The following is a 21598-nucleotide window of genomic DNA, read 5'->3' as shown; positions in this document are numbered from 1 at the left end:
AGCTAGTTTGAACAGGACGCGCAGTCTGCGATTGTGAACCAGATAACTGCAGCACAGTTTTCCACCGCTACCATAACTTTGAAACGGTTTTGTTTAAATGTATTTTCTTGCATTTTTACGTCTTTATTTAATAAATTCATTCACACAAAAGTATGTGAGATGTTTGTTTCTAACACATTGAAAACCAAACTGCCTAGCTCCCACAGTTTTGTTTTCGTCATGGTCGGTTGATTGAAATGTAACGGTTGAACGAGTCCGCTTGTTACGGCTACCCATGAACTATATGAGCTGCTACATTTTGCAGCAGAGCTAGTTAAAATGGTAGTTTAAAGTTTGACTGATAAAATGGTTTGTTGTTGGTGTTAGAAATATATTTGTAAATGAATGTAAACCATTAAAACGTAAAACAGTGTACAGTTACGCACGGCTAGTTTTGTGACTGTATGTCAGTGGTGTAATATGATCAATTCGTGTCGTGAACTGTGTTGTTTAACAAAAGTGTTTGAAATGACACTCATTTATTTCTTGTGCGCAGATAAAGGGACAGAAAACTAGGTGGACTAAAGTTGTTTTTAAGAAGAAACTGTCTGTTCAGTTAAACGCAGACAAACCGAATGGGAAATAACGCAGCAAAAGCAGGTAATGAAACATAAGCTTTAATAAAATCTTCTGTGCAAAGTAAACCTACATGGATAAACGTTTTATATCCCGTTTTGCTTTTTAATTTGCTTGGATTCTTATGGTTTTGGTCATCGAATCAGCCGTTGACGTTGGTGCCAGTTCTGCTTGACTGCGTTCTAGCAATATGAGGCAGTTTAAACCAGTGTTTCATACCGGAACGGAATGGAACGGAACGGAACGTTATACCGGAACGAAATAAATAATTTTTGGCTCAAATACCGGACGAAATACCGAAATAAAAAATATTCAAAATACCGGAACGGAACGAAATACCGGTATTTTTTATTCCGGTATTTCGTTCTGGACATTTGACATGAAACAATTGCTAAAAATTTCGCGCCGTTAGGCTATGATAAAATTTAGCTCCTGCAATTTACATCCGTTTGACCATCATTGACAAATGTTATGTGACGTAACAACTACCGACAATAATTCTTGTGTGTTGCAAGTTTCTTTCTTTTTTCACTTAATAGTTGTAAAGACAACAAAGAAATGTTCTTTTGTTAAGACTGAAATACCGAAAATACCGTTATAAATTTATTTCGGTCAGACCGGAACGAAATGAAAATATCGGTCCAGAGCGTAATAACGAAATAAATAATTTGCTCAGAACGAATAACGTTATTTGGTTTCGTTCCGTTCCGGTATGAAGCACTGGTTTAAACCAACAGCTTATATTGTTAGAACTTGTATTAAGCGATTTCGTTGTTACAGAAGCGGAAAAGGAAGAAGAAATCTCAGAATATCTCGACGAACATCCCAGGTTTTTAGTTGAATACATCGATAGGAATCCACATTTGCTGGACGGGTATGTTTATGAAAAGGTCGATGAAGCGACGGCAAAGGAATGGCTTGAAAGGGTCAAGACTCTCCCACCAAGTAAGTCACAGTTACACATTGCAGCAAATTTTGACAGTTGAGATATGCTTTTATTGACTCTGAGCTTTTCGTATATTTACACAAATGGCGAAGAATCAGTTAAGGTTACCACAAATACCAACTGTAAAATTCGAGTAAAAAGGTTAAAACCGATAAATATTTGACTAAGAACGAAAAACATTTTCCGAGCAAGGGAATCAGTCAATTAATATCGTGAGATATGTACACATGACTGACATCTTTAGTTTCGTATTTAAATAGAATCCAATGTATAATTGTTATATAAGCAATTGCTGCCAGGTATAATATCAAGTTTATAGAGCTTGGTATAATTGTTTGTAAACTTGGTATAATTGTTATCTTTGTACTTCTTTTCAATGCAAGCTCAGTATTTAAAGCACAGACGTTGAAAAGCAGGTTGTGCACGTATGCACAACTAAGGCATATTAGTCGTAACTAATTACTTTTTTCCGTTTTAGGCGAAATATTACAGGTGGCTAAAATCGACTACCGAAAGGAAAGCAATACAATTGGTCATCATACTGACAAATATGCTCACAAGAATCTGGTTGTAAGGCGAGCAGATCGCTTTACTATTGACATTTACTTCAAAAATCGGGAATTCCTTCCAGCCAAAGACGCCATTTCACTGGAGTTTTCAATAGGTACTTCATTAAATTTTTCTTGTAAAATATATTTAACCGTTTTGGTAAAAACAGCTTTGGACGTAATCAAAACAGTTAGATTTTAAGTCCTCAAAACCCTTGTCTAAATTGTATTGGTTTAAACGGGCAAACCATCTACTTGATATATTTTAGGGAATGATGCTAATTTTGCAAACGGAACTAAGGTAAAGTTACCTATGGATGACCAACTTCAAGCAAGCAAATGGGGCTGTATGTTGGCGGGCCAGGACGACGCAACGCAGAAGATCAGTGTAGATGTGAACATTCCAGCTGATGCGATCATCGGCCGTTACAAGTTGACTGTTGAAGTCACCAGCGAACTTGAAAGCGGAATGAAGACCGAACGCACAACTAAACCTGATATCATCGTCATCTTTAACCCATTCAGTCCAGGTTTGTATTTTTTGCCAAGACGACGTGTCCTTAGGTTCCGCTCCACTACAGAACCTCCAAACCGGTTTAAACCGGAATCTGAAAGTCGTTTTTGGGGGGTAAAAAAATTGAAGAAAAATCTGGTTTTGAGTGGGTTTTCGCCAGGATATTCTAGTTTAAACTGATTTTAAAAGCTGTATTTAAATTGCAAACTACACGAAACTTGTTGTAGCGGATGATTGCTTCATGGAAAACCCGTCGCATCGCAACGAATACGTGCTAAACGATGTGGGTCTGTTGTATCGTGGTGGTTGGTATGACTTCTCAGGAAAGGAATGGGCCTTCGGTCAATTCGACGAAGGGATTTTGGACATAACGCTGAAACTGCTTCGGGTTGACTCGAGAGCAACAAGCAACCCTGAACGAAGCTTATTAAAAAGAACTTCTCCAGTTTTCTGCAGTCGCGTCTTGTCAGCAATGGTAAATCTATCGTTTTCTTGTCATAAAAAAAGCTAGAAATAGGGCCCTTTATCAGATTTGTGCTAAATAAATTTATAACGCGCCTTTTCAGTTCGGTATAGACCTGCAGTTAACAGTTGTTGCAATCTTTATTGGCAATATAAAAACCGGCATATAAAATCCAGACAGGAAAATCACGTCTGTCTTGCACAACGACCAAATCACGACTACCACGTGCATTCCCTGCCACTTCGAGGATCGCCACGTACAGAACAAACACTGGGACACCAAAGAGCACATGTGACGTCATAATTATGTAACAAATTTAATGGCAACAGACGCAGGCCTTCCGTATACATCTGGATTCCAAAAATAGTAGAAATACTATTTACAAAAACTAATTTAGGCAAAGGATATTAATTTAATTTTTACTATTTACTATTGAATGAATTACTGAGAATTTAGGAATCCAATAATTCACTGCGTGATTTTTGTTTTTTTGTTTTATGTCCTATTTGGTACAAAATATATCGGCTGATAATAATGAAAACCTTTAGATTTGGCAAACATTGGCGTTCTACCCTATTTCAGAGAAAATAATTTAAAAATACGGCCGTTGAGTTGTATGCGTCTCGCTTTTAGTATTACAAATATTGCCAATGTATTTCAGGTCAACAACTTTGATGCGAAAGGTGTCATTTTTGGGGACTGGTCTGGAAACTACGAAGGAGGAAAGCGTCCCACGTTTTGGAGCGGTAGTGCGAAAATTCTGCAGGAGTGGAATAAAACGAACATGCCAGTGAAATATGGTCAATGTTGGGTGTTCGCTGGCGTTCTTACTACAGGTGACAAATAAAACAAAAACATATAGTCAGTTACAAAAACATTTTACAAGCTATCGGTGGTAGTTTGCGAAAAAAAGTTAATTTGTAAGGCATGGCTTTTTAGCCTGTTACTCCCAACAAACTGGAGTGCCGTTGGATGACTACACTATAGCCAATACGGCTTATCTCTTGCCACCAGGTGCGCTGATGAGACCTTATGAGTCAATACAGTGTGCACTGTCTGTTTAATTTGTGTTGCACATTTGTTTTAGTGATGCGAGCTATTGGTATCGCTTGTCGTCCGATCACCAACTTTCGATCCGCCCACGACATGGAGTACAACATGACAATTGACGAGTTTTATGAAGAAGACGGGAGTAAGTCTGAAGTGATGAATAGCGGGGATTCCATTTGGAACTTCCATGTTTGGAATGAAGGATATTTCCGCAGACCCGATCTCCCGAAAGGTAAACCACAAGGGCATATTTTTTGTTTGTAAACTGCCCAGTGGTACATATTGTCTTTGTAAGCACCATGGCCGTTTGTGACCACACTTAGTATTTTTTGTTTTCTAATAAATTTAGCATAGCTTGGTGTCACTTACTTAGAATTTATTAGCCATTTTTTAGTAAACCTGATTAGTTCCGTTTATAGGGATAAAAAAATATTCTCTTTTTAGGAAAGATCAAAAATAACGCATATTTTTAACCTAAAGGTGGGTAAAACGTAGTGTGGTCGCAGGTTACAACGGATGGCAAGCAGTTGACGGAACACCACAGGAAGCTAGCAACCATCTAATGCAGTGTGGACCAGCGCCCGTATCAGCGATTAAGAACGGAGAAATTTACATTGGTCACGACACCAACTTTATTTTCGCCGAGGTAAACAAAGAAATTGTCCATTGTCATGAAAAAAAGATTTGATAATGTTGTATGGCTTATACAAAATGTTAATAGTTCAAATATAATATAATACCATCTTAGTCCGTTTTGTGATTTTGAAGGTCAATGCTGATGTTCTTGAATGGCAAGTTGACAAGCAAGGTCAGGTGACCGCTCTACTGAGACGTAACACACGTGACGTAGGACGAAAGCTGAGCACCAAAGCAGTCGGATCCAATGAGAGGGAGGACCTGACTGATCGCTACAAATACGAGGAAGGTGGGACCAGAAAAACAATATGCCATATTATTTGTACAGGGAATTGGTCTTACTGAGATATTACATCATAGTTGTATTGGGTCACACTACACTGATATTAAATAGAGATGCCGCCGAAAATGTGATATTAATTAAACATTAAACTCTCTTGTTCTAAAAGGGATAACCAATTTTGGATTTCGTCTGTTTTTTATGTTTAATATACAATGGGGGTGGAAAAAAATCGATACTATTGTTAAAGGGTAGTTGTATTGCATTCAGTAAAACAAAAGCCCTTATTTGAAGTAAACGCGTAAATTTAAACGTAAAAATCATAGCGATTTCATACAATTAGGTTCCAGTGACGAACGCAAAGCCTTTGAGCGAGCATATGCCCATGGACGCAAAGCTGACTATCACGAAAAGTTGAACGTCATCAAGGATGAGGGGGCTATCACCATTTCTCACGAAACAATTGGAGAAGTTATCAACGGGAAGACTATCAAAGTGGCTGCAAAGGTATAATATATTTGAAAGGAGGGCGGTATAACATACTACCTGTTTGACATAATCCAGGTCACAAACACAACGTCACAAAGCCGTGACGTCATCATCACCACGGTGATGCACACAGTTCTGAACACAGGGGCTCGACGAGGATTGGTGGCGCGAGAAAGAATCGAAGTAAAGTTGGACGCAGGAGAAGGTGGTGTTGTTAAAATATTTCGATTTGCTAATTTATTTTACAAAACAATAAGTTTACTTGTTTAGACATGAGCAAATGATTTGTTTAACAACTTATAACTTCACAATTACAGTTCACGAGATTGCTACTTTTACGTACATACGTCAGAGTTAATGACAGTGACGCATATGTGTCACTAAACCAAATTGCATATTTGTGAAAAGCAATTCAATGAAATCTGTTAGCAATGCAGATTCATACTATGTAAGTTTGCCACCAATGCCCCTCAGTGTCAAACAGGTAAACTTAACACAAGTTTAACACTGTTAGTCGTTTATCTCGCATATATATGGTTGTTGAATTCTCTCATACCACACTTTCAGTGTCCCAAAAAACGTTCAGTCTTGACTTCAGTCAATATTCGAGTCAACTAGTCGACGAAAATGCAGTTCGCGTGACAACCACTGTTCGGGTTCAACAAACAAGTAACTTGTATGTCGGCACGTACGATTTTCAAGTGAAAAGTCCAGACTGTCTGAAAATAAAGGTAATCAGCAAAAAATGGGTGGCAATAATTTAACGTGTAAATAAATGCCATAAACTTTATTGTGTCCGTGGTATTTGTTGGGGCCAAGAACATGAATTTTACTTATCCCGAAATTCATTCAGTGCACAGCCTATATTACTTACCAGTTTACTTGTTGGGTAGTTTATTGCATGGTGGAAATAAGTTTTGTTTGTTGTGCCATCGCCCTTTTTTTCATTTAAGTGTGCTGACAAACTTGCAAACTACGAATACAGCAGTGTGCAATTGGTCATAACCAACCCACTGCCGGTTGCCTTGACAACGGGAGAGTTCTCCATCGAAGGATCCGGATTTTACGGGGCATCTGTCAAGGCTGTGTAAGTGATTCGGTTGTTGTTGTATGTTTCATATTCTATTTTTTAGAGTAATGGAGTCGGTGACTTTAATTTGCTCAACCCATTAGGTTCCACTGGGTTGGAACAATGCCACTTGTGTTTATTGGTCAAGAAAACACAAGTGGATGAGATAGGATTACAACCCACAATCTTGTGAACACAGGGCGGTTGTGTTAACCAATCGGTCATATTTTTAATAAACCTTGTTGTTCGGTAGATGGTTGACAAAAAAAGACAGATAAAAGCCATATACCTATATGTTCATATATTCGTTCAAATTTTAGTATTTACGCCCCTAATTTTCCTGAAAATATTGGAAAGATTTGAATCGACTTGCTATGAGTCAAACTTTGTGATTTAGGGGCCCAATCGCTCCTGGTGAAACATACACAAGTGAGGTGATGGAAATTCGACCCTACAGACGACCGAATATTCAACTACTGGCCGATTTCGATGCTCGAGAAATCATGAATATTAAAGCTTCCAAAACTGTCGAAGTGGAATAATATTTTGGCTTTGGGGTTAAAGGCTTTTGAACCTTAATGCATACTGATGAGAATGTAGTTTTATTTCGTCGTAGCTTCTCTTTTTTCTTCTTATGTGACGTTGGTCCATGTTTTTGTCAAATTAAGTTAAAACATTGGGTTTAACAGTCCTTTTTGGTAGCTGGATTTTGCCTGACAGTTGTTAGTTTTGCCTAATCGTGGCGTACTCGGCAAAAATGTATGGCACAAACGCTTTTGTAGTTTTGTGTGCCAAATAAACTAGCCTATAGCCTAGTAATTGAGTGTTAAGGACGTTTGTACAAACAGGTCAGTGCAAGCGTTGATTAAGTTTTTTTTAACTGTTGACACACAAATTAAGACCAACAATTTAACAGACGTTTTATGACCTTAATTATAGTGTGAGCTCTGTTGGTTTAACCTGTCGATACCGCATTTAGCTTTAAAGACTGCTCAGGCTATGCTTACGGCAAACGGTACAGACCCTAACTTGTCATTATTGAAGCCCATGTCCTTGCCGCCGGCTACTGTGTCACGGCAAGTGGCTAAAACATCGGTTCAATTCAGTTTGCATCACCAGCGGTTTGAGAGAGTTGCGTTTGTTTCACTCAGTGAAGAATATTAGAGGAACACAAAGACACCCAAATCAGTTGCAAAGCCGGAAATAGCTGTACATAGGTTATAAAACGCAGAGTGCATTGACTGGTAGAACGAGGTTGAACGTGCTGTTGGTACACTGCACACTTGTATGGTGTTACACAACTGCGGTTTACAAACAATAAGAAGTTTAAGGCAAGGCAAGCAGCTGGGTCATGGCAATAACCTTTTTATCGCAGCAATGTACGTTTTAGCACGCCCATGTTTACATTCGAGAACCACAACTTTAGGATGGAGCAAGTGCATTTATCAAGGGCTTGCCTCAAAGGTAAGCAACGACGTTTTGCGAATAGCTTTTTGGCGATACATTGTCACAGTCACGGGCGTTGGCTATGTGTTATAACGGTTGGGCGGTCATGTGCAGCTGAGTCGCTTAGAAATATCCCGCCCCTTTCCGTTAAAACCCGTACGATCCCGGAGATATTCGCTTTGTTTAGCGTTGTGAGGTACCTGAAGGAATTTGAACCCACTACTCATATTCTAAAATATATTAGAAAAAGGTTTCTGGTCCTGTTCAAATTTTTGATACGTACTCACAACAGTTCATGGCCTGCTCGCTCGATATAATAGTTTTGTTGTTGTTGTGATATGAAAGAATTTTATTACCGGATTTAATATGTGCAGATACCCTAAGTGTAGGTGTGTCTAAACGGTGTTTTTGCCTAATTGCTGTCCACCTTTGTTGAAATAGTCTACAATGTCGAAGACAAGAAGTTACACAGAAGGTGACATATTTTGCTCAATGTTGTTTTGTTTGTAAAGCTTAAAATAACCGTTTTTCTTGTTTTAAAAAGCTTTGTTAATGATTGCACTGGTTGCATGAGAATCGCTGCTAACCGCTATCAGACAAGACGTGTGAATATGAAACACATGTCCAGTGTGTCCGGAAACAGGATACGGTAGCAAGCAATATAATATAGTTGTTTGCGTTACACTGACACAACCTGTGGGAACGCATAATGTATGCTTTTGTTTTGGTTAAGTTAACCATACACAGCGTTAGTTACATTTCAAATTTATATGTGTACTGTTACTCCGAGAACAGCTAGATGAATTTCATGTACTCCCGTTTGGAAACTAAAGCTAAATGACCAACTATGACGTCAGATAAGAAATTACCCCTTTGAGGGTAGTTACCCACAGGTTAAAATTCATTGTTTAAACCAGGGGTCTTTAACCTTTTTGGCTCAATCGCCCCCTTTCCAAGCCGCTGGCTCCGAATCGCCCCCCTATGAGATTGTTATTTGTACAAAAGTTCTGCCTTTTGAGCAGGTGGGATCGGTAAGATTTACCTAGCAACACGAAAGCTTCGGTCAACACCTAATTTAATTGCTACTACAACACGCAAGGTCCATTTCACGCAATTCAAACGCATCTGAGAACAGTTTGTTACATCATAGACAAAACAATATTACGATTATGCGCAAACAAATGCTTTCTTTTGTTGACAACAATAGGGCATTACTCGGTGGAGGTGAATCCTAAATGATGCAAATACTTCGCGGTTTGGGGAGCGCTTGTAGGCCTATAGCAGGGGCGGGCAACTTCTCCAGTCGGCGGGCCTGATATGGGAAAATGAAGTACTTGGCGGGCCGGATTCCTGAATCGATACATTAATCGCGTATTTATCCAGTGATTTAAAGCGGATTTTTGACCACCTAAACCAGGGGCGGGGAACCTTTTTGTTTATAAAGGCTACCAAACGATTTATCGACACTCGTGTAGGCCGCATAGACTATTTCCCAGGCCAAGGGCATTGATGTTCAAATTTTTTGACTTACAGAATGGTCGTTTTGCTATTTCCTCGTAGTTTGTAGGACTTACGGTCCCAGCTAAATAAAATTCCTCACTACATTTTTATCTTCACTACAACATTCAGGATTTATTTAACCTAGAAATTGCTGACCTGGAGTTTTTGGTAGTCCTGACTATGGAAATCGCTTTATGTACCACTATGGGACCACATGGGTCTTGTTTGAAAACCGCTGCCCTGGAAGTAATCAAAAAATAATCTGCAATAAAGTCAAAAATACGTTTCTGTCTATTTTTTTCAGCGCCTGGTGCAGTCGGTTATATCAACATCTTAAAAATGTATTTTGCCTTTGAAGGCCGCACGTAGTGCCCTAAAAGGCCGCATGTGGCCTTTAGGCCGCAGGTTCCCCACCCCTGAACTAGGCTATACGTGTGGAAACAAAGAAAACTGTTAAAGTAGGACACACACAAGGTTGGTAGTTATGTCGTAACAATGGACGTATGGTGCAATGTAACAACGGGGTTAATTTTTTTTGCTATTGGGGAGCGTTACTGTGCGTTACAACTGTAATTTGACGTAGCAAGCAAGTAATGGGGGATTGCGGCAGACTGTGGCCGCGGGCCACATTATCATGTAAGACCGGAAACTGTCCGCGGGCCGGATCCGGGCCGCGGGCCGTATGTTGCCCACCCCTGGCCTATAGGCAGTGTTAAAGCGAAAAAAATTTGAGGTAAAGTTTGTTACGATTGTATTTAAAAGTATGGCCTGTCTCAAATTCTCCCGCTCAAATTCCAGTCCCGCTCAAATTCCAGTCACGTATTTTATTACGTCTAGACAAGTGCATGGGTTTCACCCTTGGCTTCCGTGTGTTTGATGCTAGTATTTGTATTGAACCCCAGCTTCTTTACTGTGTATAGAGAACCCTGACTCTATATGCATCTTCCAACATTAAGGTAACCCCTTTGTGATTTAGATGCCGAAAATGTCCAGGAGTTTTTGGATAAAAACCCGAATTTCGTGCAAGAGTATTTGAACCGAAATCCTGCTGTGGTTGACAAGTACGTTGTGACCAGTGCTGAATTGGAAGACTTGCAGGAATGGCAAGCTGCAATCAAGAAACGAGAAATGGGTAAAGGCTAAGCTAGGGCGGTGACTATTTTCCAACCGCTTATTCAGAACCCACTAAAAATACAAACTAACAACAACAATTTTTATCCGATTTGATAACTAAATAAGTCATTTTTTTCAATCTTGTATACTTAGTTACCAGTTGTCAATGTCAATAATTGTGTCGGAAACAGAAAGTAATACACCGGTCTTTTTCCGTTTGCTAGCCTATACTTGGGAAAGAAAAAATCTTTCAAGAAAAACATTTGGTTTCGACCGTAGTAAAGTGTGCAAAAAATTAAATAAAGTTACATATTTGAAGGGACACAACTAAAGTTGGCAAAGATTGACTATTTGCCGAAGAAAAACACCTTTTTGCACAAAACGGACAAATACACCCACAACAACTTGATTGTGAGGAGGGCTGCTACTTTCAGTCTGGACCTTTTCTTTCAGAAGCAGAAATTTGACGCAAAAAAGAACAAGATTTGGCTCGAATTTTCAATTGGTTAGTACACTAGTTTGCTTGTTTCATTTAAAATAGGGTACTTTTTCTTTAAAATAAAATAGGGTACTAAAAATTCTTTCATTAAATTCTATGTAAAATGTTTTACAACTTTAATGATGAAATTAAATAGCGACGTGCTTTATTGTTTAAACGTTACGGCAAGTGACAATGTAATCATCAGTGATATGAAGGGCCACATCATGCGCATTTGTCGAAACGTTTGAACAATAAAGCATGTTGCTTTTTACGTCTATTTGGGCCGTTATTTTCATTATTAAACTTATGAACCGTATATAGTGTTCCAAAGTTTCACAACTTATTTTATGTTTGTTTCAATGCGAATAGTACTTAATTATAGCTAACAATTGAGTGAACAGAAATCACTTTTTAGGTCCGGATCCTAAGAGCACAAATGGCACCAAATTGAGAATGCAATTGTCTGATGCCGCGCTTAATAAGGCAAAGTGGAGTGGCCAGATCGTTAAGCAAGAGGACGCTTCAAATAAGATCAGTGTAGATGTGACCATCCCCGCTGATGCCATGATTGGTCGTTACAAGGTCACTGTTGAAGTCGCGAGCGAGGTCGGTGGACAGACGAAGACTGAACGCACAACAAAACCTGACATCATCGTCATCTTTAACCCGTTTAGTCAAGGTTAGTGCTTACATTATTGTGTATTTGTGGCTACTGCATACTTTTGTCCGGGAAAAGCAATTCCTTATTCACGAAGTTAAATATCTCCAATAAATAAACCTCATTCTGTCCTACTAATAAAAAACAAAGCTTCTTAGCCTTTTTACCCCAACGCTATTTTATACTATTTTTTATTGAGTTATACATTTTAAAGATTCAATGTAGTTTTTAAATAATATCAATGTGCGGAACCCATTAAGACGGAATTGACGTTTACCTTTATTATTCAGACGATGACTGCTACATGCCTAGTGCTGCTGAACAGGAGGAATACGTTTTAAATGATACCGGTTTGATATACATTGGTTCGTCCTATTTCATACGCCCTCGTCATTGGCTTTTCGGACAGTTTGAGGAGGGAGTTCTCGACGTTTGCCTGAAACTTCTTCGAGGAAACGCGCGAGAAAAGACAAACCAAGTAAAAAGCTTAAAAAAGAGAGCTTCGCCTGCTAAATGCAGCAGACTTCTTTCGTCTATGGTAAGTGCAACGCATACTTTTTGTTCTTAAAAGTAATTCGTCATTTTTTCTCCAAGTGATGTTACATGTTGAGCATCTATTCATTTATTTGTAACTTTCTATTTTATACCAAACGTTTCTAATGATTTTGAGCACATTATTTACTACATGTACTACATTTCATGCATGACAGCCGAATTTCATCACAAACCTGCGTCTGTACATAAGCTTTCCCAATTTATTTTTAGATAAACAGCTGTGATAACAGGGGTGTGTTGGAAGGCAATTGGACAGGTGAATATGGTGATGGCAAAAAACCGACTGCGTGGCAGGGCAGTGTCAAAATATTGAGGCAATGGGGTGAAACTGAACAGCCGGTAAAGTACGGCCAATGTTGGGTCTTTTCTGGAGTTCTCACTACTGGTAAGGATCTATATAAAACTGAAAACATGCAAGGTTCTAATAATTTTATGCAATGCGATGTTTACACGTTTAAACAAAACAAAAATAACATGTCAAAATGTGCATTTTAGCAGTCAAAGATGTCTCAACAGTTAATTAGAACTGAGTTAGTAGGGTTAATTAATTGGTATTAAAAAGCTTGATGTAATTTATATTGATAAAAACTAGGCCTCAACGAACAGGAAGTTCTCACGCAGTTTAAAATCGAGGACTTTTCTTGAAAGCCCAAAGCGTGTTAAAGTTGTCAAAATCAGATTTATTGAATTACTAAGTTCATAAATAACTTCAAACAAAATTGGGATTTTTTCAGTGCTTCGAGCTTTAGGAATTCCCGCAAGATCTATAACAAACTTCGGTTCCGCCCATGACACCGAGTTTAACGAAACAATCGATCGTTTCTACGACGAGGACGGGGAGAAATACGACCATCGAAGTGGTAGCGATTCAATCTGGAACTTTCACGTCTGGAATGAAGCATTTTTCAAGCGACCCGATCTTATTGAAGGTTAGAATTGCTTATTTTTTTACATATAAGCGGTAGCAGTTTTGTCCACACTTACTGTCCGTAAGTTCTGTGCTCCAGGCGTGTGACTTTATTGTACTGGGAATATCTATTACTTTTCGGTGTAACCTGCAAAGTACAGTGTAGCAATTTTACCTGTCAATCTTTACCCACTTTTACTCATTTGGTTATATTAAGATAATTTAATAATATACAACCAGACAAAAACACTTAATTTCCAAACAATCGCAATGGGAATATATAGAAACTATAAACTGTTCAAATACATTAACAAGGAGAGTACATCTGGAACCTCCATACTTTTACCAGTCGTCTTCAAATGCGTGTTTCGTACCAAGTTTCCGAACGAAAATAGCCTAAAAGATAAGAATAATACCTTTCATTGCTAACTTCGTTTTACGATGAGCAAAAAAGCTTCAACAGCCTTTACAAAAACCTAGCAAATTTTGAGTTGAAGTCACACAACGCAATGCCTACATCATAGAATCGCTGCTAAAGCAGAAAAATAGAACCCAACCACAATGACAATGTCGCCAAAGCAATAAATAATTTTTATCTTCAAAATGCAGCCGTCCAATAATATATTTTTGTTTTTAGGTTACGACGGCTGGCAAGCAGTTGATGCAACTCCACAGGAAGAGAGTGGGGGAATTATGCAGTGCGGACCGGCCCCGGTAAAAGCAATCAAAAACGGTGAAACCTACATTGGATCAGACACGAACTTCTTGTTTAGTGAGGTTGGTTGTTCCACAATTTCGTCCACATTAGTATAAACATGTGTTGTATATGTTCTAAGTGAGTTTTGCCGATCGATTTTTCTACAAAAATGCCCAGGTTAAAAAGCGTCGACTTAGCTCTACCCCAATAGCAGGCAAGATCAGGGTCGGGAACATTAATAAAGTCGATGGTTTGAAAAAAAATGAGACTATACTATAGTGCGACACTTACGGGGGTCAAAAATCGTATCTCGAAAAACGTAAAATGTTTCTTAAAAATGGCCTTAGATGGGCGTTGTCTGTTAGCTTCCTTAATTGTTATGTACAAAATAGGCGTATGACAGTCGGGCGTAGGTCAAAACATTGCCTTTCTCATCTAACTTCAATGCGGTTTCAAGACAAACGTTATCGCAAAGATTATCGAAAGTTCCAGTTTTCAAGTGTGTATAAACAGCTGTGCGTTTTAATAATGGCTTTACTTTTAATTTGCACACGTACATTAAAAAAGTTGATTAGACTGTACAGGTCTTTCATTTTTAATAACAATTTTATAAACCAAGTTTTTATGAATGTAAATGCAGGTAAATGCAGACGTCTTGACGTGGTCCGTTGACAGCAGTGGCGAGGTCACTGGTTTGGTTAAGAGAGATACGAGGAAGGTTGGAATGAGTATCAGCACGAAAGCGGTCGGAAAGGATGAACGTGAAGACGTGACAAATCAATACAAGTTTATGGAAGGTACATTAACAATCTACCAAGATCAAGAGAAATGTATTGTAAAATTTTGAGTTTCTTGCGGTAACATAAGAAAACGGCTATGTAATAATGGTTAATGCAAAAACAACCATACATTATTAAATTATTAGTTTACAGGCTTTTTAAAAAAATATATTTATTTACCACTTAAACACCAATGTAAATATTTTCATTCCTACCCGAAATACCACAAAGTCGAAAAGCGACGCTAAAGTAAACAAAGATTTAAGAACCAATTTACATCCACTTTAAGGAAACCGCATCCGGGACCCAAATGCTTTTTACATGCAAAACTAAAAGCGAAAGTCCTGAAAAACACTTAAAATTTCTCACTGTTGAAAAAGAACCTGATTTAGACACTTCAAACACTGATCCTTGGCAATTTGTGCTGAGAAAAGCATCAAGTCATTAAATGAATATTAATCTGCAGAGAGTGCACACTGGTTCGACTTATAAGGTTTCGTCAGTGCAGCTGGATACAAGGCATCGGTCGTTTTGGGTAGTGTAGCCATACAACGGCACCCAAGTTTGTTGGGAGTAACATGCAGAAAAGCCATGTCTAGACCAATTCTGTAGTGATGTCGACTTTTGTGTTTAGTTTCTCATTTACAACCTCTCTTTTGTGTATCGCATTTTGTTTGTTTGCAGGAACTGGCAAAGAGCGTTTGGCCTTTGAGCGAGCTTATGCTCATGGACGGAAGGCTGACTACCACGATAAGTTTGTATTGCAAGAAGAAGGGCCCATCACAATCGATATATCGTCCGTGGGCGATTCAATTATCGGCAAGACAATTACAACCAAAGTGCAGGTGATTATCATTCTTAAAAAACTTTACTGGTGATTTAAGTTTTATCTATCATTACACCAAGGCCTCTTGTAGGGTCGTAGCGATCCATTGCATGCTTGTTAGTTGTACTTGCAGTTCTGTTACAGTCTAAAACTATTGATTGGTGGGTATTCGAATCTTATGGTCTGTTGTACGTAGCGTTTTATCACAATACGTTTGACGCAATAAAATGAAGTTTACTGCATTTAATTGGATTTCTTTTAAATTGGCGAGAAACCTGCTTTGGCTTTAAAACAGCGTATTTTGCACGAAAGGCCAAAGACGCAACAGGGCTTACGGCAAGAATTTGCACAATGTGCGCCAAAATGTGCAGGTCGAAATGTGCGCACATTTTTCGAAAATGTGCAGGTGCCAAAATGTGCAGGTCAAAATGTGCAGGTGCCAAAATGTGCAGGTTAAAATGTGCGCACATTTTTCGAAAATGTGCAGGTCAAAATGTGCAGGTGCCAAAATGTGCAGGTGCTAAAATGTGCAGGTCAAAATGTGCAGGTCAAAATGTGTAGGTTAAAATGTGCAGGTTAAAATGTGCAGGTCAAAATGTGTAGGTTAAAATGTGCAGGTTAAAATGTGCAGGTCAAAATGTGCAGGTCAAAATGTGCAGGTCAAAATGTGCAGGTCAAAATGTGCAGGTGCCAAAATTTCTCCCTTTCATAATAAAAAAGTCTTTCTGTCCCTTTCACACAAACAATTTTTTGTCCCAATTACATAATTATTATATATCTTTCCCTGCATTTTTATTTTAAATAGTGTTCTGTGCAAATCAATTAACTTATATAGGTATGTTATTTTTCTTGTTAAATGCAGTGGATTAAGTTTTTTAACTGAACAGAATATGACCCTTCAGGGCAAAAATAACTGAAAATACAATGTGGTTTCAAACAAATGCAGTGGTAAATAACTGATGCCTATGTAAATGGTGAGAACTTATACTTTTGCATTGCACCTCCATCATTTTTTTCATGACATCTCAGTATTATCCTTTTCTAAACCCGTTTTGTTACCATTGTACATATTTTTTACCAAAAATATAATACAGAATGCCCACAGCGGTCTCAAAAAAATATTTTCCCTATCCTAATATTCTTTCTGGCTGTTTCAGTCTCTTTATCTCTCTAATTGTTCACGCCAGATTTAGTTTGTTTATTTATTTGCAATCCCACATGAAACATACACCTTTTTCGTTCATAATGGCAATCATCTAGTTTCTGTATATTAGTCAGGAAACATTTACAAATTTTGCAAAAGCATCTAATGATATTTTGGTGTATTATGATATTCCTACAGTAGGTCTTTTTAGCCTATCTGGTCCACACAATAGCAAGTCAGAAGCAATAACATGAATGTTTTAGCAAACTTAAAATTAGGGCATCACATCAACTATTTGTGTGGGTTTCAAAACTAACCTAATTAATTACCCATATACCAAGTTATGTCATGTAAATGAGCCTCAAACAAATAAAAAATGTCAAACATTAAGTTGGGTAACTGTGTGGTTGTCCTTTTCTTTTTGAATGTTGTCATTTGAGTTTCTTCCAAAGACACATATATAGTCCTTTTGTCAATTGTGCAGTATAACCCAAAGGATGGAAAACTTTCTAATAATTCATTTGTTTCATTGAATAAAAATCACTGGACAGCTGGCTCTTTGACTTGGTTTTGAGTTTAATAACAGTATACTCATATGGTAGTCCAGCAACTTCTAGAATTTCACATATGTCTTTTTTGGAAACTCTGTGAGGATCAGTGTAACTTTTGCAATCAGTAAAAATTTAGCTTGTTGGCTGGCCGTAAACATCCTGTCAGGCATTTACACACTTTGTAAAAGTTGCAGTAACTCATAAAAGGATAAGTGAGACCTCCAGACTTTGGCTCCACTAAAGAAATCAGCTGGCCCTGCGGTCGCATGGTTGACAACATGCTGACAATTTTGCTTATTTCCGTAAACTTATTTTTTGCCTTGAAAAAACATATCCTCATAAATACTCTGTTGTGTCTAACTCTTTGTTACTTATCATAGCAATTTGACTTGTGTTTTCTGCACCAGTTTCCTTGGTGGTTATGATGTCTAGCAATTGTTTTGGTGCCTTGAATTTTTCTTCAAATAAACTTAATTTTTGCTTCACAAAATTTACCCTTTGTTGACAGTTTAAAATGAGTAACTTTAGAAACAAATATGGTCTTTGTTCAAGCTTGACCTTTCGTCTGTCCAGAGTTCCTGGTCGAGGCCGAAGTCGTTGAACATCAGTTCAAAGATACAGCCAGTTAGGAAAGTTCTATTTTTACCAGACTTTAAATCAATTAGTAATAAACTTTATGCACCCTTTAATCTGTTAGGTAAACCACTTCAAAGCGTTTAAAGAAGTACTAAAAAGATAAAACATACATTAAGTACTCTCCAACAGCACAATCACAACCACGTAGTAATATTATACAGGGTAGATGCATAAATCCGACCATACAAGCCCAGCTTTGTCGTTTGCTTGCTCTTAAAGCACCAAACTCAATGCAAGCATCCGACAAGCGTGTAGCGTTAATCAAGCGTGACGGAAACAATAGCTGGACTGTCATATGAGTATACTATTGTCTAATTGTAAAATCTATAGAAGCTGGGCAGGCTACAAGCTAACAGGCCTTAAATTGAAAACAATAAAGTCAAACCGATTGAGGTGACGATCGTGTACATATCTAGTCTGAAAAACAGTGATTCCTATTTCCTGAATGCTAGATAATTTCATGCTTTGCCATATCTAACAAACACAACATGCATTTTTACAAGTTTCTCTTAAATCCGATTTTAATTTACAGGTTATAACTTATAACTAATATTTTTTGGCACAACTTATGACCACAACAATGGTTTGACGTTAAATATCAATACTTCATTTGAGCGACTGTACATTTTTGGCACCTGCACATTATGACTTGCACATTTCGGCACCTGCACATTTTCAAAAAATGTGCGCACATTTTGACCTGCACATTTTGGCACCTGCACATTTTCAAAGAATGTGCGCACATTTTGACCTGCACATTTTGGCACCTGCACATTTTCGAAAAATGTGCGCACATTTTGACCTGCACATTTTGGCACCTGCACATTTTGACCTGCACATTTTGTCACCTGCACATTTTCGAAAAATGTGCGCACATTTCGACCTGCACATTTTCGAGCACATTGTGCAAAAAACGCTCGCATGCCCGTCTCCAAAGACGAGCGTACGAGATACGCTGTCAAAAAAGCTGTTTGGGCCCAAACATTTCTGTCTTGACTCATGTATTAGTCGACCAACCTTTACAAATTTAATATCACAATAATTAAAATTTAACAGTAAACTCTGGGTAAAAAAAATTCCGAAGGCTGAAGGGATACGAGCTAACCGCTGGCTTATAGGGCGGGCCAAATACACACCAGCATGGTTCGCACGCAATCTACAATTGGTTGACTGCCTTTAAAAACAGTGCCTATCGTTGTAATTCAGTCAAACGAAGTTACAAGGCCGGACGAGTCCACTACAATTATCGTTTTTGTGTGCTTCGTCAAGGAGACGCAACCAAGCATTCACACTTCAACAATACCTTGTTCCCGTTATAGGAACGAAATTACCACGCAACACATTTTTTTTGTATTAGCTCGTTACCTCATTTTTAATTAGAACGTTACCACCCCAAAATTAGTTTTTTATTAGCACGTTACCACCCAAACATTCTTATTGTTTTAACACGTTACCACTTTTTAGCAGAGCGTTTAGAAACTAGGCTTATTTTGCACACAATTGCGGGTTTCAGGTTCAAAACACGACCAACTTCAACCGTGACGTGATAGTGACGACAGTGATGAACACGATGCTGAACAACGAGGAAAAGAAAGCTTGTGTGAAACGTATACGAAAAGAAGTGAAGATTGCCGCAGGAATGGGTAAACATTTTCATTTCCCCATGTATAACTACCTGATGCAAGTTACATGATCTTAAACAATTGTGTATCTTAAATTGAGGTTTTTCATGGAAATTTAAAACAGTTTGTTTGGCTGCCCAGTTCAAAAATATACAATTTTAAATTTTTGCCGAGAAATGTCAAAAGCGCTTTTTCATTATTGTATATTTAAGACACGGCCTACATTTTGTATGATTATTTTTACCCTAATGTAATGGCACTTTGTTTGGACCCAAATCGCTCTATAAAACAGTTTTGTTATTTGAACTTTGAACTTGTATTTTATTGAAATCATGATTATATTTTTTTAGCATACGAGGAAGACATTCCACTGACTACGAGCGAGTATTGGAGTCAACTGGTCGATGACAATGTGATTCGTGTCACCACAACAGTGCGGGTGAAGCAAAACGGCAACTTGTATGTCGATGTATTCGATATACTCCCTGAAATACCACAGTGCTTGTCGATTGAGGTAAATACAACAAAGACTTTTAGGTTTATCGTTGACCGTTGCAGCTTGTTTTATGTAATTTTTTTATTTATCTTTTTTTTAAATGCTATACAAGGCAATTTTGTTCAAATCGGTCTGTGGAGTCGCGATATGCAGTGTTGGTAGTTTTTGCATACATGGTACCACACAGTACCATACTATAGTGGCATACAGTTTGATAAAACTAATTTTGCCCCTTGGATCGATAAACTCAAAAGTCATTCTTGGACTTGCACACCATGTGGTCAGAAACATTCGGATTATTTTTGCTAAATTATTAAATACTAACTGAGGCCCATAAATAATTATTGTAAGATTCTGGAATTTTTGCGCATCTTCCAAATAACCTAAAATGATCCTCAAATTTCGTGCCCAGTTTTTCAACATATTCATTAATAGTGAGCTCGGTAGTTTTGGTTGCAGCAGGGTCGGCCTAAACACTGCTCTAATTTTTTTATGTTTAGTGTCCTGACGAACTACGGTACTATGAAGACAACGAGGTAACGCTGGTATTCCAAAATATGTTTCCAATTCTACTGACCGAAGGAGCGTTTGATATTGAAATTTATGGAATTAAAACCAACGGACCAATCAAAGCGAGGTATAAGTCTGTATGGTTTAGGCGCCGTGGTTAATTAAAGTCCGATTTTAAACAATTTTTACGCACTGCGAAAATTTACAAATAAAATGATCTGTTTGATTAGTGCAAACAGCAAAAACGATGGCTTATATACTGTTCAAATCCCATTATAGAACATTTTACCTTTGCCGCGTCGCAAAATATTTTTTTTGTATTTGATGACATTAATTTGTTCATCAAGTTTATAGAGCTCTTCTGGCAATAGTATGTTTATTCCAACGTTTCGACGTCCAAACAGGTCGCCTTCATCAGGGTAAACAACAGTGTTATTTTACCCTGGGATGAAGGCGACCTGTATAGGACGTCGAAACGTCGGAATAAAAATACAATTGCTAGAAGATCCTTATAAACTTGATATTATGCCTGGCACCAACAGATTATATATTAATTTGTTCATGTTTAATAAAAGTTGGTGGTAGTGTTTTTGTCTGTCCCCATCTTTAGCATCATACTAAGAGCCTAAAATTATTTTACGTTTTTTGTAGCGGGCCAATTGCACCAGGTGCTACAGAGAAAGTGAAGATAAATGCCCACCCTACTAAACTCGGGCCGCGTAACTTAATGGCCGATTTCGACTGCAAAGAGTTTCAAGACATGAAGGCACGCAAATATGTCGTGGTTGGAGGAAGCGCTTGAAACACCTTCCATGCAAAATGTACATCAGAATAGACAGTAGAAATTATTTCATCCACATTTGTAGTGGTGTAGCAATCAATAAACAGAATAATTAGCTGACTTTGTGATTTTTTGGGTACAGAAAAAGCAATAAACGTTATAGCATTTTTAACACACTATAATACTGTAGTATAGACACAAATTGTTAACATAAAACCGTAAAAACGGAGATAACAGGTGTTTGTCAAACCATCAGTATTTCCCAAATTTTAAGTAGATTTACCTA

General features: G+C 38.0%; 2 protein-coding genes across 2 annotated transcripts; both read left to right on the top strand.

Annotated features, from left to right (window-relative positions):
* The first annotated feature begins 539 nt into the window (after positions 1-539).
* On the top strand, positions 540-7425 carry LOC145226675 (protein-glutamine gamma-glutamyltransferase E-like). The gene is made up of 14 exons (XM_080092306.1): positions 540-639; positions 1396-1560; positions 2040-2225; positions 2379-2639; positions 2851-3098; positions 3748-3922; positions 4174-4368; positions 4643-4782; positions 4905-5061; positions 5396-5559; positions 5617-5746; positions 6109-6272; positions 6495-6628; positions 7008-7425. Exons 1-14 carry the CDS (start codon positions 615-617, stop codon positions 7150-7152), a joined length of 2289 nt encoding a protein of 762 aa, XP_079948432.1. The 5' UTR covers positions 540-614; the 3' UTR covers positions 7153-7425.
* A 1003-nt stretch (positions 7426-8428) lies between these two features.
* Positions 8429-21429, top strand: LOC145233302 (protein-glutamine gamma-glutamyltransferase E-like). Its single transcript, XM_080098016.1, has 14 exons — positions 8429-8531; positions 10533-10688; positions 10989-11174; positions 11566-11829; positions 12099-12346; positions 12574-12748; positions 13098-13292; positions 13908-14047; positions 14608-14764; positions 15431-15591; positions 19417-19546; positions 19876-20039; positions 20522-20658; positions 21183-21429. The coding sequence occupies exons 1-14, from the start codon at positions 8504-8506 to the stop codon at positions 21331-21333; spliced, it is 2292 nt and encodes a 763-aa protein (XP_079954142.1). The 5' UTR covers positions 8429-8503; the 3' UTR covers positions 21334-21429.
* Positions 21430-21598: the final 169 nt, after the last annotated feature.

Source organism: Phallusia mammillata, chromosome 1, assembly GCF_965637545.1.
Source record: "Phallusia mammillata chromosome 1, kaPhaMamm4.hap1.1, whole genome shotgun sequence".
NCBI lineage: Eukaryota > Metazoa > Chordata > Ascidiacea > Phlebobranchia > Ascidiidae > Phallusia > Phallusia mammillata.
The sequence above is the reverse complement of the archived record's forward strand: the minus strand, read 5'-3'. Positions and strand labels throughout refer to the sequence as shown.

What these genes read in the sequence shown, in the direction of transcription:
- LOC145226675 (XM_080092306.1), top strand. Translation starts at nt 615, where the DNA reads ATGGGAAATAACGCAGCAAAAGCAG. An exon ending in AAATAACGCAGCAAAAGCAG is followed by an intron (nt 640 to 1,395) that starts GTAATGAAACAT and finishes TCGTTGTTACAG; the next exon opens with AAGCGGAAAAGGAAGAAGAA. An exon ending in CCAACTTTATTTTCGCCGAG is followed by an intron (nt 4,783 to 4,904) that starts GTAAACAAAGAA and finishes GTGATTTTGAAG; the next exon opens with GTCAATGCTGATGTTCTTGA.
- LOC145233302 (XM_080098016.1), top strand. Translation starts at nt 8,504, where the DNA reads ATGTCGAAGACAAGAAGTTACACAGAAG. An exon ending in TTCTGGAGTTCTCACTACTG is followed by an intron (nt 12,749 to 13,097) that starts GTAAGGATCTAT and finishes GGATTTTTTCAG; the next exon opens with TGCTTCGAGCTTTAGGAATT. An exon ending in CACAGTGCTTGTCGATTGAG is followed by an intron (nt 20,040 to 20,521) that starts GTAAATACAACA and finishes TTTTATGTTTAG; the next exon opens with TGTCCTGACGAACTACGGTA.